This window comes from Barbus barbus (assembly GCF_936440315.1).
Source record: "Barbus barbus genome assembly, chromosome: 1".
NCBI lineage: Eukaryota > Metazoa > Chordata > Actinopteri > Cypriniformes > Cyprinidae > Barbus > Barbus barbus.
Genome location: NC_136729.1, coordinates 41,504,888 through 41,523,352, shown reverse-complemented (window position 1 = coordinate 41,523,352; position 18,465 = coordinate 41,504,888). Strand labels below are relative to the sequence as shown.

The window sequence follows — 18,465 nt, the reverse complement described above, 5'->3', positions numbered from 1 at the left end:
CAAAGAAAACCAGGAAGGAACCCCCATCTGATAAGCAGACATTACGCCTGTTAGCTTCATGGCAATCTCAGAAAACAATGTTTCCCAGCATCCCTCATGGGCTTAACCTTTCCCCGCGGTGCAAACATGCTCCTAGTGTCGCATACTTGCGGTAAAGACACTGCTTCACGAAAGACTGCCAAAACAAAAGGAAGCCGTCTTGGACAGAAGTACAAACAGTGTGTTATCTAAGTGGCCTCAGTGAACGTCTCATAAGAAAGTCATTAATTCACACAGAAGTGAGAGTGCAAGACAGAGCAGCTGCGGGCCGTCTTAGAGGTTACCTGACCCTTTCCAGAAGGACATTTATCTTTGGACACTCATGCAAGTTTGGCAAAGCACTCTGGAGAATAACCATTTGCAGAGATGATTATACAAATAGCTTAATAAGCCTCATTCTTTCTCTTTGAGAAATAATATGTTAGTGAATATAACTAACAAAAATGTAACCTAACAGTAATGATAATTAATGCTTAATTAATATAATATTAAAGTGAAAAAATTCCAAAAACATTTTTGCATTATCATTGAAGTACTATTGAATTATGCAACCCAGGCTCATTGTAAACACTGATTGATTATCAATTAAATGAGGGATCCAATTTTACAGTCCGATGCCCTAGAAGGGCCTCTTTAAGATCAAAGATGCCTTAAGAAAACCTTTTAATGTTGGTATGCAACAGAAATTGTGATCATGTTTTTCCCCTATTGTGACAAAGTGAAGCAAACAGCTTCTCAAAGGAGGATGAGACTTGATGTTGTTCATTGAGAATTGATTGGATTGTTGTCATTGGCTGGAAGGGAGGCTGTATTGCCCTCACGGTGGCATGTCATCAAAGAAGAGATGTCTTTGCAGGTGGAGGGGAAGTTAATATTTTGGATCAAAGATTATGAGGGCATATGAATTATATATAAATTATGTAGCCTAAACATTGCAATAAAATAAATAAAAATAAGAATAGTCTATTTTGATTTAATGGTGACTTCAATGATACTGTGGTTTTCATTACTATCAAAAATGATGTGCATTTCGAAATGAAGCAAGTTTTGTACATTTCAATTTTGTGATACTTATCTTGAGTATTCTGTTCTGTCAAGTCAGTCAAGTCACATTTATTTATATAGTGCATGCTTTAATACAGACAGTTTCACATTAATAAACAGGAAAATAATCATGTTAATGTTTTAAACTCATCAATTATTAAACAAATTTAATTTCAGCTGTAAAGCAGTCCTACAGAAGACAATAGTGTCATTATTCAGCTTAGGTCAGTTCAAATGTCATCACAATTCAATAACTCACTTCAGTGTTGAAGTTGTAAAGTTAGTATCATAATCCAGCTCAATTTAGTTGCTCGATTTATTTGAGATTTTGTTCTCAAGCAGTATCAGAGCAGTTAAATTGATGATATTACTGAATATTAATTGTCTGACAAGCTAAGGTGACGGTGGCTAGGAACCAAGTTCTCCTCCTAAATGAAGCATAATACAAAAAATGCATTTCAAATTTGAAAATAAAAGCAGATTTCTGTAGAAAACACTGATGTGATGAAGACTAGGCATGACAAAGACAGTCTTATCTAGATATATACAGTTAGCCAGATATTAGTGTTGATGCTTTTGTGAATCCTTCTTGCTGTTCTATAGAGTCAAAAGCATAACCTTCATCTTCACTATAACCATATTGTTTTTCAGCGAAGTAATTGTGAGTTCTTACAAAGATCATGCTCTCCTAAGAGCCACTGCAAACATATGTATCTGCTTATTAATGAGACTTAATTATGTTTTTGAATTGAGTCTTTCACATATTCACCCATCTGGGCGACCTTTACAAAGCTGCAGAACAGGAAGCGTGGACTCATGGAAAGGTGTTTTTACAGAGGAAAAGGAAGGTTCACAGGTCTAATCTAAAACAGGGCTCCAGTCTGACGTCTGTGCTACATGTCATGTTTTTGATCCAGTTGCCACGGAGACCCTAAATTTTGTGTTGAATGCGATGTATTTAAACGCTTTATTGTGCTACTTGATGATGAGCTCATGGAGAAACATTGCTTTTATTTTAGGATGATGGCTTATATAGTGTGTCCGACTGCACAGTTTAGAAACCGTTTACAAACTCCCTGAGCACCAAACTTGTGTTTACATCAAGCTTTACTGAAAAGCACTAATTATAAACTAAGACGGTGCTGCCAGTAGATGTACTTTCAATCCAACGGCGCGAGGCCTTGCAACAGAATGTCTTCAATGATTCATGAAACGCTAAGAAACCTGAAGTCATGCCAACAGTTTTAACGTCAGTCAGATTTGAAAATGTTTTGCCCTTACAAATCGCCACCACAATGTTATGGGTGGTTGCCAGGGAACTGCTAGTGGTTACTAGGGTAACTGCAACTTTTTATCTCACAATTATGACTTTTTTTATCAGAATTGCGAGATTATATCATATATTCTGACTTTCAGACTCACAATTGTGTTATAAAGTGTTATATAGGGGAAGTCGTGGCCTAATGGTTAGAGAGTCGGACTCGTAATCCAAAGGTTGTGGGTTCGAGTCTCGGGCCGGCAGGGATTGTAGGTGGGGGGAGTGAATGTCCAGCGCTCTCTCCACCCTCAATACCACGACTGAGGTGCCCTTGAGCAAGGCACCGAACCCCCAACTGCTCCCCGGGCGCCGCAGCATAAATGGCTGCCCACTGCTCCGGGTGTGTGTTCAAGGTGTGTGTGTGTTCACTGCTGTGTGTGTGCACGTTGGATGGGTTAAATGCAGAGCACAAATTCCGAGTATGGGTCACCATACTTGGCAGTATGTCACTTCCCTTCACTTCATTCTTTTCAGGGAAGTCGTGGCCTAATGGTTAGAGAGTCGGACTCGTAATCCAAAGGTTGCAGGTTTGAGTCTCGGGCCGGCAGGGATTGTAGGTGGGGGGAGTGAAGGTCCAGCGCTCTCTCCACCCTCAATACCACGACTGAGGTGCCCTTGAGCAAGGCACCGAACCCCCAACTGCTCCCCGGGCGCCGCAGCATAAATGGCTGCCCACTGCTCCGGGTGTGTGTTCAAGGTGTGTGTGTGTTCACTGCTGTGTGTGTGCACGTTGGATGGGTTAAATGCAGAGCACAAATTCCGAGTATGGGTCACCATACTTGGCAGTATGTCACTTCACTTCAAAATCAGAATGGCAAGATATTAACTCGCAATTCTGACTTTTTTCTTGCAATTCTGAGTTTATATCTCACAATTCTGAATTTATTTTTTCGCAATTGCAAGCTTATATCTTGCAATTCTCAATTTTATAACTTGCAACTGCAAATTTATTTCATGCAATTCTGATGACAAAAAAGTCAGAATTGCGAGATATAAACTTGCAATAGAGAGAAAATTGTTTGAATTAAGAGTTTACATCTCGCAATTCTGACTTTATTTTTTGCAATTGCGAGTTTTCGCAATCTTGCAGTTCTGATATTATGATTTGAAATTGCAAATTTATATCATGCAATTCTGAGAAAAAAAGTCTGAATTGAGAGATGCAAACTCACATTGTGATATAAAAAGTGTTTTTTGTCAGTGGCGGAAACAGACTTCCATACAAATCCAACTGTATGAGTTACTTACACAGTAAATAATTAATTCATTTTAGGGGTTTGGTCAAATCACCAGTGTTGGATCTGAGTCCACCTTGTCTAGTCCTAGTCTTTAACCAATTGAGTTTGTGTGGGAGACGTTCATTAATGTCTTTTTATATTAATTTTATGCGCTTACTTAATTTTTATCTTTCATGTTACACATGACGCAAATTCGTCTGTTCTCCAAAATGTCAGAGTCCATGTAATGTTTGAGTACAAGTCCATCCAAGTCCAGCTTCATTCAAAATCGCAGTCCGAGACCGAGTTGGAGTCCCAGTCCCCCAGCTCTACAAATCACTAATGCCAAGTATAAAAAACAGTAATAACAAAGGCTTAACAAAGGTTACCAACTGCCATTTTTGTGAATACACCAAATAAGGGGACATCGTTGGCCAGTGTTTAAACAGATCAGAGTATAAAAACAAATTTATAAGTATAGCAGATGCCCAACATCCAGATCTACATACAACCTGATCATTTTCATGTCCTGCCAAAAAGCATTCTTTCCGCACTATTTATGTGCTTACATCAACATGGCAAAGCTCCTCAGTAGAAATTCCTTATTTAACAGTAACACATGGACTAACTTCTGATAAATGAGGGTGTTGGAGTACATAGTGTGCAGTACACACAACTGGCAGACTGCATTTGGCAGTGTCGGATCCAGGCGATATCTTCAGAGGGATGCTGCACTACTGCGCTGTAGTGGCCAACAGAACAGACCGTTACTGAGGAAATTCCAGCCAAACAAACAGAAAGCTGGTTTAAATAAAAATGTGATGAATGTTTATCAGACTTTCAAAGTGTTGAATGCGATGTGGACTGTAAAAACAGGAATGTATCACCTCTGTCGAGGTGATTTCAATGCGTCTGTTATAAGAGTGTCAAGTGATTTAAAATGTAATCATATCACTTTTATTATTTGCTGATTAAATATGTAAGCCTGCAAAAACATAAAGCTGGTACTTGCAACTTGAATTGCTCTGACGGAATAACTTTTGTAATTTGCAATAAATAATAATATAATTAGGAAGTCTGAATCACGTCCTCATGAGGAAAAGAGATGTTTTCAGTTTTGTAAGACAGGAAGTTCAAAGAGGAAGATGAAACTGTTTTGTGGCTGCCTCGTTCATCACAAATCTCACAGAACTAGTTCACCAGAGTCTGTATTTATAGTATATCATAAACATACGCATAATATCTTATAATAGAAATTGAAATACATTCTAAAGTTTACTATGTTTACATTATGATGTTTTTGAAAAATAATAACGTGTGTTACTGCAATTGCAGTTTTTTCCAAAAAACGCATAACTGACACTTTGAATGCATTATAATGTATTATATTAAACACCAATCTTAAAAATAATGGTTCTGCCATGGTTCTTTGTTACTGAGATGACTAGATGGGTTACAACATCAATATTTTGCTTGATTGTCCTCTCCAGATAGCAAACTTCTGGTTGAGCGCAAACAATGGTGAGTTTAAAGTCCAAAAGGTGAAAGTGCTGAATATCCAAAGGGTGAATTTCCAGTTTCCCAATATTACCTGTCTGGAATATATTTCTAAAAGTCTCATTGAGATCTGGACAAAGAAATCTGTGAAAATCGAGTGGTGTTAAATCTACTAAACTTCGCACAAGTTCAAGAGCAGGTTACTGAACAAGCCACTGATTCCTTGAAGAAACATTAAAGAGAGTATTATCTTTCTCACTGAGAACAACCAATCATTCATCTCTCTCCTTGAGACAAAGCGCACAAGCAGTTGCATTTTCAATAAAAAGTTCAGATGAGTCTTAGAAGGTCCAAAAATACATACAACCTCTTTAAATTTCATATTTGATCAAATTCACTCAAATGAGTGATGTAACAAGGTGCAATTATTTTATGTTTTATTTTTTGGAAAAAACATATTTCATTCAACATGGCCCTAAAGAGACACTTTTGGACACTTAAGTCAAACTTAAACATGTCTGGTTGTTCATTGGAGAGACAATCTGCAAACAAATGATGCTAGAGCTTTTCTCAGACCTTCGCATTTTAGATTTGCAAGTAAAACCAAGCTGATTTTGACATTTTATTTTATATATATTTATATAACAATATTTGTTTTATCATTTGAACAAACTTATTTGTTTTCCCTGAAAAGTGGCTTTGATATTTTGTTATAATGTTAGGATATTCATACATTTTAAGTGTGAAAATACCTTTATCTCTCTCTTTCTGTGTGCAGTAATTGACATACTATAAGCATTTTGAAATTGTGTAACTGCACCCTTAATAACAATTGATTTGATTATTAAAATAACAATGAAAAGATGCCATTTAAAAACAGAAGCGTAGCTTCCTCTTCTTCTGTACATATAGATTCCCTACTAAACTATTTTAATCAAGCTTACTCAAATTAATTAGAAAACGTTTTACAACAACGATTGTTTGAGCAGGTGAAGCTGAACCGAAGTCATTAGAACTCAACAGACAGAAATGATTCAACAGCAAATACTCTCCTCACACAACACAGGATTACAGATACTCAAAATAACTATTTGAAATAAGCAGGCACTTACTTTTGTGCTCGTGTGACGCTCATGTGTTGATCTGTGACTGGAGCTGCAGGCATGTGTCAGATCCGCAATCACTTTATATACTGCTATCATCCGCAGATGGAGGCTATACATGACGTTTGAGGACAAGTGAAGGTGGGTTTCTTATTGGCTCTGTGCACTTAATAGTGGAGGCAGAACCTAATGTCTGAAATGAAGTGTAGTAGTGTTTATAGACTGTTCTATATGAAAACATTACTGTTGACATTATCCAACAATAAGGTATTTAACTCGCTCTGTAGACTTCCGGAACAATAACAGCTGATAGTTCATGCTTTTTTCATTCTTGATAACACACTTCATGTTAGGACGCAAAGGTGAACAATAAACCACAGAATCACTGATAACATCTCTCATTATCTGTGAGCTTATTATTTTAATTGTTTAACTATTTCAACTGTTTAAGATGAACTCTTCCCTGCGGTGATATGGTCAAACTCAAACTAGACAATAGCGCCACCGCGTGGATCTAACACGCAGTTTGCCCAAATTCAATGCAATTTTGGACATTATGACTTTTTTCCATGGACAAAAAAAAAAGCAAATAATAGGCTAGTAATAATAATAATACCTATAATGGTAACACTTTATTTTAGGGTCTCTTAACTAGTTGCTTATTAGCATGCATAGAATATTAGCCAGAACTAATTAAGCACATATTAATGCCTTTTTCTACCTCCCTAATCCTACCCAATACCCAAACCTAACAACTACCTTACTAACTATTAATAAGCAGCAAATTAGGAATTTATGGAGGGAAAAGTCGTAGTTAATAGTGAATAAGTGTTCCCTATTCTAAAGTGTTACCATAATAATAATTGTAGAAGCAAAGATAATAATTTATTTGTGTAGCACTTTTTAATAAGGGGAAATGAGTAGGGTTTACTACGCCTGATTGCTTGTTTAATCATATAAAAAAAAAACATAAAAATACATAATATGTTTTATTGCATAAAAAGAGGCCTACATCTAGGTAATTACAAATAAATAAAGCCTATAATAAATGCAACAAACAAATAACAAACTGAATACGAAACGTTGTGAATCAAATAACTAAAATAGCCTATTGTAATTGTTCGTCACAGTTGATTTGCACGTCAAATTTGCGTAAATTCACTGAAAATCTCCCATATGCAGTAAATGTGAATAGCTAGAGATGCAGTAGCTACAAAGAGGTTTGTGTTTGTGTGGCACCTCGCCTCGCCTCGTGCAGCTGGAGCTCCTCTGATCACACACACACACACACAGAGCACAAACACACACACACAGACACACTCTGCACAGACACGAGCCGCTGTCTGATCACACACACACACACACACACACTGTACAGACACCAGCCGCTCTGTCAACATGTTTCTGCTCGGATTCAGCCTGTGTCTGGCCATCGTCCATGGAATTGTCCCCGAGATATCCAAAACAGACATGGACATCATTGCAAACATGGAAACAAATGTAGAAGAAGGACAAACGACACTGAGCGATATGTTTAAAGAGGTGGAGGAACTGATGGAGGACACGCAGCAGAAGCTGGAGGACGCGGTGCATCAGGTTTTTGCTTCAAAATACAGTCGAATTATTGTTCTTCATTAATGCATCTCTCTCAGAGTAGATGATTTTAAACATCTCTCACAACTAATAGCTTTTGAGTTTTAATAATAGCATCATTGGCTGCAGCACATGCCAAATCTGAGCAGACTTTTCCTATAAATGATCCATCAGCTTAATTAGATAGTATGGATATGATATGAGATATTAGAAAGCAGAATTACATTTTCAACTGAGACTGACTAATATTGTTATGACCAATGAGGATTATTTTCATCTTAAACTACACTTTTTCATACTGTTTTACCTGGGAATACCATTGCTAGGTGTTATTCTTCAGAGATTTCATCAACTTGATATAAAAACTGATGATCATGAATGTAAGTGAATGAATATAAATATACATATTGTTGGTTCAATTGATTATCAGTTTTACTCTTTACACAAAAATAGTCAGTGCATGCTTAATGGGGTAAAATCTAAAGTGGGTTTATAAATATATATTTATATATAATTTAATATTACTGATTAATCCTTTAGACAATTTCCACTTTGAGGGAACTCGTTATGAAGTTTCACATTATTAAGAATTATAAAGTTGGGCAAATCATAAAATACTTTAGTTTTTGCCTCTTGCTATGCCCAGAACTAAAATATTTAATTAGTTAGAAATTGCTTTTTGTGAGGACAGTGACTGTCTGTAAAATATTTTTTTAAATCCCACTTACCCCAGTAATCAAGAACTGAAAAAGTTATGGAAATTCATTGGTCACAAGTTATGGAAACCTTTACATCAAAATTGTACTTATTGCAGCATTTCCCTTTTTTCTCAGATGGACAATGAGACAGCAAAATCCAGCCTCCATCCACACAATGTCTCTTCAAATCTCCAAAATTACAGTAGTATTGAAATCATAGCTGGGAATCAATCCATTTATACTGCTGAGAGAATCAATAAGGTGGGTAAAGAGCTTTTTCATTTTAAATACAATTATATGACTCTCCACAATACTTGATTCTGATTGGTCAGATCATTTGGCATAATGACCAATTAAAGACCCCCTTTGGTGAAGATCAAGTTTGCAAATTCAAAACCTTCGCTGAGCATTTTCTCCTTAAATCTGCAGTTATACCAAAGACAGTCTTAAAAACACGTCCATTTCCTACCATTACAAACATGTAACCAATTCCGTCAACTCACGGGACGGGGCTTTTCAGATCATTAGCTTTCTAATGACACAGGTTGGGTAGCATTAGCAACACATATTAACATGAAATCAATTTCCAACATTGTACAGAGTGTTACTTGACATGCATTCCCATTCTGATAGATGGGCATGAAGATGGCTCTGTATAATTCATTTTCCTCTTCTTCTTTAGAATGAGTTTCTGGTTCATACATTAAATGAATTAATTTAATATTGCCATAGTGTAGCATTCACTACTTTAGTTCACTGAGTTAAAACGAAGCAGGTTTGAGCTGGTGTGATCGAGTGGAGGCGGGGACTCATTTGCATATTCATATATTGTTTACTAAATGAGGTAAAGATGTAGAATTATACTCAAGCCATTTTAAGGGATGAAAGAAAATTCTAAACATTTTGAGGGATAAAATTAGTAACTGCAGGGGAATTTTACCTGTATAACTGATATTGTCCTAGGCAACTAGTTTCCTATTATATTTCATGTCATTCTCCAGTTTCTTCTCACATACTAAAAGTATATCTCAAATCATTATTTTGAGTCCATTTATTCATTAACGTGTTAAGTAATAAGTGGGATAATGTACAATCTGAAAATATTCAAAATGAATGTCCCATCACGTTAAATGCATGATAATATTAGTGACTAAATTCATTTCTGTGTTTTTACTCCCAGACAACGGACAATTCAACCGAAGAGACAAACAACTTGACAACCATACAACCCAGAGATAAAGAGAACAGCATTGATCACGTAAGCTTTCTGTCCGTCTGTCTTATCTTTTTTTTGTCTCCGTCTAATTGTGTCTGAAAAACCTGGTATTTATCTTGCTCAGCCAGACCACAACCAAATCCTTTTATTTGCACACATCTTCTCAGAGAAGTCAGGAGGAATAGTGTTCGGGAAGAGGAATACTCTTCCTCAGCTTTAATTTCCCGTCTTGACTGAAATAAGGCTGTCTGCTGTGTATTGACATGTTCTTTTAGCTCGCAGGGTTCTGGATCTGAGGTGACAGTTCAGCTGACAAGGCAAGATATCGCCAGATAATCGACGGATCTCGTCTTTACGGATGCATTTGGCATTTTAAATCCACTAATTCCAGTCATCCAGGAAGCTCAGACTAAGAAACCAAAAGCACAAGCCAGTTTATAGTTTATTGAACAGTTTATTGAACACCTTTCGATAAAATTTAAACAATATCACCAAAAAAGTTTGCTTGTCTGTTATTGAGTATCATATTTCATATTTTAAGGCTCAGATGGTATGATGGAGCTCATACTCGAGGAGGAAACAACAATGTATAAAATTATTATGTTTACTTTATTGAAATCATTTAAGATTTCACAGTAAAAAGAAGTGTGCCACAACCTTAAAGTATAAACTATCAATTAGATGGTTTTCCAGCATAATTTAGAGGCATTAGAAATTTGCATATCAATATGACACAGTAGGCTTTATAGGGTTAAAATATCGTATATACTCATCTGAGTGATCTGAAAATGACCATACATTTATAAACCAAATAAATTAAATCAGAAGTGTGAATTATTTTCATGACCCCTGTTTTCCATCCTGTATTGATGTATTTCCTGTTGAAACAGGAAGTTAGGCTCATCCTCCCATTTTAAAATAGCTAATAGACATAAAATCTCATGAACGATGATTTGCTAGTCAGTTGCAGGTGGGACATTCGTTCTAGACAGCATTTGATTGGACAAAAATCTGTGTAGTGCAGGATGAGTCATCAATATTTTGGCCTATTTTTTCCCAGATGATGCTTTTCCATTTTAAATATGTATATTTGCACAAATAAACATTTAGGAGTGTACTAGCCTTTCGACAACCAAACAGACATTGACTAAAATCACAAATGGTCCTTAAAAGGATAGTTCATCCAAAAATATAGCTCACCCTCATGCAATTTCATGTCTTTTTCTCTTCAGTGGAACATAGAAGATAATTTGAGTTTTTTTCTACACAATGAAAGTCAATGGTATCTAGAATGGTTTAGTTACCGATGTTCTTTCAAATATCTTTTGTGTGCTGCAAAAGAAAAAACGTCATACAGGTTTGGAATGCCATGAGGGTGAGTAAATGACAGAATTCATTTATTTGGATAAACTGTCCCTGTGATTGTATTTAATATGTTTAAAAATCACTCGTTTGTTTCTTCTAAAGATAATGGAAGGGATGACTTTTGCCTCTGTCAAATATTTATGAACCAGGATGAAAATGGAGCATTAAGGGATAAAAAGCTTTTTGTCCAACACTTCAGCATCAGCCTAAATGTGGGGATGTAGAAAAATACTGCACCTATCATATGACCACCTCATATCCTCCCAAAATCCTGTGAATGTTGTTTTAACTTTGTGGTGAAATACAGCTCTGCTATTGATTAGTTCCTCAAATAGATGTGTGGGTTATGACTCCTATTTTAGTTCACATGTTGCTCGATCTGTCCCTTCTTGAAGATTTTCTTCTGTCTCTCAGGAGTGTATCATTGATGAAGACTGTGAGAAGGGCAGCTACTGTCTCTACGAAACACAGAGCTCAAAGTGTCTGTCCTGCAAACACACTGATGCGGTAATCGGTTTCAAATTTCACAGACCAGGCACATTTTAAGTACACTTGACCTCTGCTGTTATCCAGTAAGAGATCGTCAAGTTTGCTTATTACATGTTAGGTGTTCAGCCAAGTCCGTAGTAATTTTCATTTGCGCATTATTTTCTGCTTGCTCTGGGTCTCTACACAAATATAATAGCCAGTAATGTGGCTTTCCAATAACATGTGCCTGCAATGAGCTGCATTGTGACTGCATTGCAGTACGAGTGCACCTGGAATCTGATATGCCGAAGCATTTCTCCTTTGGGTTTCACATCAAAGTGCGCAGATTGCTAAATATGAGCAGCTTCTCTGGCCCAAGATAGGACATATTGAGTTCACCTCGCGGCACAGGAAGTAGGGTAGCCAACTAAGCAGAATACAGATGTGCATTACTCTTGCAGGATATTGTTGAAGCGGATTCTAACACCCAATCAAAACAAACTGTGTCTGCTCTGCTTGTTAGAGAGCCTTGTTGGTAAGGCTTTGAACAAACATAACCATATGTATGGAACATTGTGCTAATAGCTTTCTAAGATTTACTTTTGGCAGACGATAAAAGGGTGAAAAAAATACATTGGAGGCCTGCACTGAGATGAATGACAAGAATATTAAAGAATGACTCTTGTGAGCCTAAATAGCTCTTATTTACTGGTTCTTTTTGGTGAAGCAATAAACATACAGCACATCCTGAGGAGTCTGATTCTTGAACAAATGATTTATAAGCCAGTTCTTTTTAGTGAATCAATAGCATACAGAACCACCAGTAGAGTTTGATTGCCTAACAAATGACTCTTATGAGAAAGTACTTTTTACTAAATTAATAGCATACAGTGTAACCTACATAGTTTGATTCGCTAATGAATGACTCATTTGAGCTTGACTTAATGACTCTTTTTCTTTTAGTGAATCAATAACTTACAACCAGTGGAGGAGTCTGATTCTCACACTAATGACTCTTATTAACCATTTTTTTAATGTTTCAATAGCACATAATTGCAATGGTCCGATTCCTGAACAAATGACTCATGTGAGCCAGTACTTTTTAGTGAATCAATAGCATGCCGCACAACCAGTGGAGTCTGAATCCTAAATAACTCTTATGAACCAGGTCTATTTAGTGAACCAACGGCATATAGCCAAAGTCCTATAGTCTTTGATATAGCGCAACCAATGGAGTCCAATTCCTGAATGAATGACACCCATGAACCATTTTTTAAAGTGAATCAGTAGCATACATTGCAACCAGTACAGTCTAATTACAGAATGAATTAATTATGAGCCAGATTATTTTAGTGAATGAATCATAACTATGAATCAGCCAGTGCGGTTAACCAACTGATTCACATACTGAACCACAAGTTTGCATTTTTGCCTGTGTAAAGATCTTTTACAAGAATTATTTGACATTTCTGAGATGTTAAACCTGTTCCATTGTAATCTTAATTGATTATAACACAATGCTGAGGGCTGTAAATGCAATACTGTGCTTTTTCTGATATGATTAAATCTAAATCATTAAATTCCTAATGATTCTTATTCTTACTCAGAACACTTTAGCAACACCCTGGCACTAATGTTTGTACAGGCTAAGTCTGGTTAAGTCTAGTCTTAAATGTACTGTTACTTGGATAATTGTTCGTGAAAAATGTGTAGTGAGAGTAAACACTCAAGTGTTATTGGAATGCATTACTATGCATCAGTGTCCTGAAAGAATTAATTGTTTGATTCAATATATGCATGAAATATGTATGCTGAAATATTTTGAGCTGTCTCAAGTCATTGTATGTCCTGTATTCCCCTCAGACGTGCACCAAAGATGAGGAATGCTGTGCGGGACAGCTGTGTGTGTGGGGTCAGTGTGCAAACAGCACAAAGGGAGAAGCAGGAACCCTCTGTCAGTACCAGAGGGACTGTAAGGAGGAGTTCTGTTGTGCCTTCCATAAAGGTATGAACATCTTGCACCATAACATATGAGCATGTTACATCTTCATCTGCTGAACAGTGCATATATTGTTAAATTTTCAGCCCTGCTGTTCCCAGTGTGCATCTCTAAGCCAATAGAACGTGAGCGCTGCATCATTTCAGCCAATCACCTGATGGAGCTGCTGTCCTGGGATTTGAAGGGGGAGGGTCCTCAAGAGCACTGTCCATGTGCCGGTGATCTGCAGTGCCAACATCTTGGGTAAGAAAGAAGCCATCATTTTCTGGCTGTTTTCACTTAACATGACAAATATGTGCATATTTAAATATTATATATTATGCATTTTCAAATGTAATTTATTCTGGTGGTGCACAGCTAAATTTTCAGCATCATTACTCCACTTTTGAGTGTCACATGATCATTCAGAAATCATTCTAATATGCAGATATTTGCAGCAACCCCAATGACAATAGGTTCCTGGCCCAACTCTAGTTTTTAGTGATCAACTTATTTTATATGCATTATTTTAGAAAAACGTTTGGGGTCAGTAAGAGCTTTTTTTTTTAAAGAAATTAATAGTTCTATTCAGCAAGGTTGCATTAAACTGCTAAAAAGTGAGAGTAAAGATATTTATAATCTTACAAAAGACTATCTCAAATAAATGCTGTTCTTTCTATTCATCAAAGAATCCTGAAAAGGTTTCCACAAAAATATTAAGCAGCAAAGTTTTTCAACACTGATAATATAAAAAATGTTTCTTGAGCTGCAAATCATTTATTAGAATGATTTCTGAATGATCATGTGACACTGAAGACGACGATGATGCTGAAAATTCAGCTTTGCATCACATGAATAAATCACATTTCAAATATTTTTCATATTACCGTAGTTTTTCCTGTATTTTTCATTGATCATAAAATACTTCTTTCTTGACTTCATGAAGTAATATATGAAATAGTAATGAGAAATGATGGTCTCTCTCTTTATCAGACGAGGTGCACTGTGCCTGAAGAGTCAGAACTCCAGCGAGGAGGAGCTCACCGACACTCTCTACTCTGAGATTGACTACATCATCTAATGAGAATCAGCCTGTTTGACAGACAGATGAAGAGAAGCTGCTGAAACAGACATGAACGCTTCATTATCACTCCAAAGCTTTGTAGGAAACGCCTTCATTATAATCAGCTAAACAGCTGTGAATGTGCAGCAGAAGGCCTGAATCTAAAGACCGTTCACACTGACAGCGATTTGAAAGTATCAAGCTGCCTGGAAGTCTTTCATTTTCAAAGAAAGTTGGCGATTTGAGGGGATATGAGTGATGGTGATGGCTGGAGGCGTCAGATGACACAAATGAACTTAGAAAAGTGAACAAATGAGCTTGAATGCAACAGTCACACGTGAGCTACTGTAGTTGAGTGAGTTACATTCCCTGCAACTCTGATTCATGCACTTTTACATATGATAATTATTTATTTAATTGGATTTATGATCAGATTTTCAAAGCTATGGCCTGTTAGGCAGCCCAGCAGTAATATTTGGGCATCCAGCAGATCAAGTCATTGTCAGTGTGAACAGCCTTCAAGTGTTGGAGCTCAACTGTAGCTTCTGTGCATTGGAAAGAAGCACTTATTATTAATGTACAGTATTAATGCTTTAAGAATACATCAGGCAGAAAAATGTAAAGAGGAAATCTCTGTTGAGAGCCAATCATCTTAGTTTAGTGTAGCAGCCAATGTGAAGCACCCATACAAGAAACCTCTTGTTATTTACCCAGGTAATAAACACAAACTTGCTCCAGAAAATAAAAAGATTGAAAAACATGTTGTTTATATTTTTTTATGTATATAATATGAACCAAAGTCTTGAATTTTTCGCAAGATATCCACTTATATTAGTTGCAATAATTTGATTTATTTTTTTTGTTAAAAGGTTGTAAAGGTGTGGTCACATTTACTGTTGTTTGCCGAATTTTTCATAGATGAAATACAGTCAATTCAATAGGAATCTGCCAATTTCGCGAGTGTTAAAGATTTCCCCATGCAGATTTCACAATGCGTGAATTTGCTGTATTGACCAATAAAAAAGCAACTTGGTTTGAAAATGACTTCTGTGTGAGCTATGCTACACTATTAACAACAGACATTTTTGTGCCCGCAAAATTTTGCCTAAATATTGCTAATGTGACTTCACCTTAAAAGTGTGGTTTTAAAATTCAGTTGGAGAACTTTCGCAGACTAAATGCATCCATTTCAATAGGAATTCATCCATGCAATTGTGAATTTTGCACAAGGGCAAAGATTTCCCCTTGCAGATTTCACAATGGGTTCAAGTTGGTCATGTGGATCTGCCCATTGCCCAACAGAAAGCCACTTAGTTTGAAAGTGACTTCTTTTTGAGCTGTGCTTCATATATTACTCTACTTGACAACAAAGGACATTTTTTGCATGAAATGCCATTAATGTGACCACACCTTTAAACCACGCAAACACCACCTGCACATGTGAAATTATTACTATTTATAATTTCAGCTTAAAGGAATAGCTCACCCAAAATTACAATTATTTTACTCGCATACACTCATATGGTTACAAGTCGTTCTGAAGTAGTATGAATTTATTTCCTCTGTTGAACACAAAAGATGATATTTCGAAAAATGGTAGCAATTAACGTCTAGAGTATTTTTTATACTATGGAAGTCAATGGCTATCGTCAACTGTTTGGTAACAAACATAGTTCAAATATCTTTTTACGTTCAACAGAAGAAAAACTCTTGAGGGTGAGTAAATGATGAAAAAAATTATTTTTTGTGTGAACTATCCCTTTTAAAGACATCTTAATGTTTTGTAGGTTATAGTATGCTAACATTGTTTTATATAATTTCTAGTATAATTTCATAAAATCAAGCAAAATTTGATTCCTTACATAACCCCATAAAATAGCAGATAATATTCTTTAAAATATGAGCTCTTCATATACGTCAACCTGGAAGCAGGCAGACAGAGACTGATTGTTGCTTTTTATTTCAGTATTGGCATGTCTACTGTGAACAGCTTGTGGCAGCATTAGGAGCCCAGGAACCTGCAGAGGTTCGGTCAAGCTCCAACACTGGTGCTCCTCCAATGGGGCATCTGCAACCTCCGCTTTCCAGCTACGAGAAAACAGCAGCGAGAAGCATTTCCACGCATGCACACACGCAAACCTGCCACATCCGAACCCACAGGCTCTGTTCACATTGTGCAGAAATAAAAACAAAAAATGAAAAAGAACACAGGACATGTCTAAATGGAAAAAGAAAAGCCGAGTACAGATCAAAAAATTAAAACGCGTGCCATTAAAAGTCACTCACAAGACCTAACGTCGTCATCAGTCTGTAGTGAAATAATTTACAAGAAAAAAACGAAAGAATCGGGTGAACGAAGCGCACTACTTGATTCATATCGCCCTACTCTTAAAGGCTTGCAAATTCATATGTACCAGTGTCACTAGCCCCAATAGGAAGTGTAGTGAAAGGAAAAGGGTGGAGCTCCCTACGAAGTGGGCGGGGCTTCAGCAGTCAGTGGGCGACACCCACACACACAAAAGGAAGCATGAACTGCAAGAAGAGAACCTCTTCAGCCCGAAAAGAAGCATTTAATTTCACAACTATGTGTTAAATAAACAAAAGGAGAGATATCCCAATATTCAAGTGAGAGCATCATACCCAAAACTTCAAGTGAAAGTGTCAATTGGAGTCGATCAAAGAGATCTACGCAATGGAAGATGAGCAGTGCCGTCACCCCTGCGGGCGTTCGGAGGTGGCTGGATACGTTACGCGCTGTGCTCGAGTGCTGAACAGACTCGGGACGTTGAGAACGTGAGAATTCGATGCGTTCGATCGCACCTCAAAATCAGAGAGTGAGTGATGGACAAACAGCAAATGCAGAACGACGGGACGAAAATCAATGGAGATGGTGCACTGAGAGTGCAAACAGATGAAAGAAATGAAGAGGGTGATAAAATATCTCTCCCAAACTGCCACCTTTCCTCTAACGAATGCACCCATCTCTGTATTATTAAATTGATTTATCTGAATGATATTGAACTTGAAATAGCTTTTGCACTTCCCTTTAAACTTTACAGTACAATAAACTATGGTGCACAATAGTACTCTGAGCCACGCTATGCGTTCTGGAGCTCAAAGAGGAGAGCGGCAGCCGGACAGCACTGGTGACGTTGATTCAACGTGGGGCCCAAACGCCAGGGTCGCTGGCGAGGCAGCGCTACACTGCAGCGGGCAGGCCAGATAGAAAATAGGGAAGGATAGAGTCCTCCCCCTCTCAATCCTGTCCAGGGTCTTTGGTGGGCCCTCCGTCTAAGTAAATTTTGAGGGCCTTCTCTTTGCGGGGGGAGTAGCTGACCCGGTGGCCGGTCTTCAGCAGGCGGCTGCTCTCTTTCTTCATCAGTTCATTGCGCTCCTCCTCAGACAGCTCCATGAGCTCCTCGGTGCTGTCCCTGCAGAGACGGGCGCAGAAATGCATGGTTGACTAACTGACCAACAAGCAACTAGTTGATTACAGATTAAGATGACTAGTCGGTTTATCTAAATAGTATTTATCTTTAATAACAATGTTAATATTTAAATTAACGGTAGTTTTATTTAAAATAACTAATTTATGATATAATTTTGACTTGTGGATTTACATTAAGGTTAGTATTAGTCTCAGCCTCAGACATCACGCCCACGGACCGCTGGCTAAACGTCTGATGCATATGGCACACAAAAGTGGAAACACTTCAGGAGTTTCAAAGTCGTTATCGGATTGGTTGAATTATACAGGATTTCTGGGAGACGTGACACTGAACGAAACGACCTGTGATTGGTTGTTTGACATGTCGGTCAAACGGCCTCATTGGCAGAATCCAAAACATTTATTTACTTTATTATTC

The 18,465-nt window shown here is 37.3% G+C and overlaps 3 protein-coding genes across 17 annotated transcripts in view; 1 reads left to right on the top strand and 2 right to left on the bottom strand.

Moving 5' to 3' along the window:
- Positions 1-6,414, bottom strand: part of LOC306874232 (F-actin-monooxygenase MICAL2-like) — a 65,505-nt gene extending 59,091 nt beyond the window's left edge. For all 9 annotated transcript variants that reach the window (XM_079424123.1, XM_079424122.1, XM_079424126.1 and 6 more), the window contains exon 1: positions 6,228-6,414. The gene's annotated coding sequence lies outside the window, so the exon portion shown is untranslated. The remainder of the gene's footprint in view (positions 1-6,227) is intronic.
- Positions 6,240-15,636, top strand: LOC306874273 (dickkopf-related protein 3-like). 6 transcript variants are annotated; one of them, XM_079424207.1, is made up of 8 exons: positions 6,240-6,359; positions 7,637-7,814; positions 8,645-8,770; positions 9,690-9,767; positions 11,505-11,597; positions 13,422-13,563; positions 13,644-13,800; positions 14,530-15,634. In XM_079424207.1, exons 2-8 carry the CDS (start codon positions 7,689-7,691, stop codon positions 14,615-14,617), a joined length of 810 nt encoding a protein of 269 aa, XP_079280333.1. In that variant the 5' UTR covers positions 6,240-6,359; positions 7,637-7,688; the 3' UTR covers positions 14,618-15,634. The 6 variants fall into 6 exon arrangements, with proteins under 6 accessions (XP_079280333.1, XP_079280336.1, XP_079280334.1 ...); XM_079424210.1 differs by lacking the exon at positions 11,505-11,597 and having other exon boundaries at positions 6,303-6,359; positions 14,530-15,636; XM_079424206.1 differs by lacking the exon at positions 6,240-6,359 and having other exon boundaries at positions 7,544-7,805; positions 14,530-15,337.
- LOC306874220 (ubiquitin carboxyl-terminal hydrolase 47-like) overlaps positions 15,378-18,465 on the bottom strand; it is a 35,098-nt gene continuing 32,010 nt past the window's right edge. For both annotated transcript variants that reach the window (XM_079424101.1, XM_079424100.1), the window contains exon 28: positions 15,378-18,030. In XM_079424101.1, the coding sequence (XP_079280227.1) occupies positions 17,856-18,030 (175 nt within the window). In that variant the 3' untranslated portion in view covers positions 15,378-17,855. The remainder of the gene's footprint in view (positions 18,031-18,465) is intronic.

What these genes read in the sequence shown, in the direction of transcription:
- LOC306874273 (XM_079424205.1), top strand. Translation starts at nt 7,617, where the DNA reads ATGTTTCTGCTCGGATTCAGCCTGTGTCTGGCCATCGTCCATGGAATT. An exon ending in AAGAGAACAGCATTGATCAC is followed by an intron (nt 9,768 to 11,504) that starts GTAAGCTTTCTG and finishes TCTGTCTCTCAG; the next exon opens with GAGTGTATCATTGATGAAGA. An exon ending in CCTGCAAACACACTGATGCG is followed by an intron (nt 11,598 to 13,421) that starts GTAATCGGTTTC and finishes TATTCCCCTCAG; the next exon opens with ACGTGCACCAAAGATGAGGA.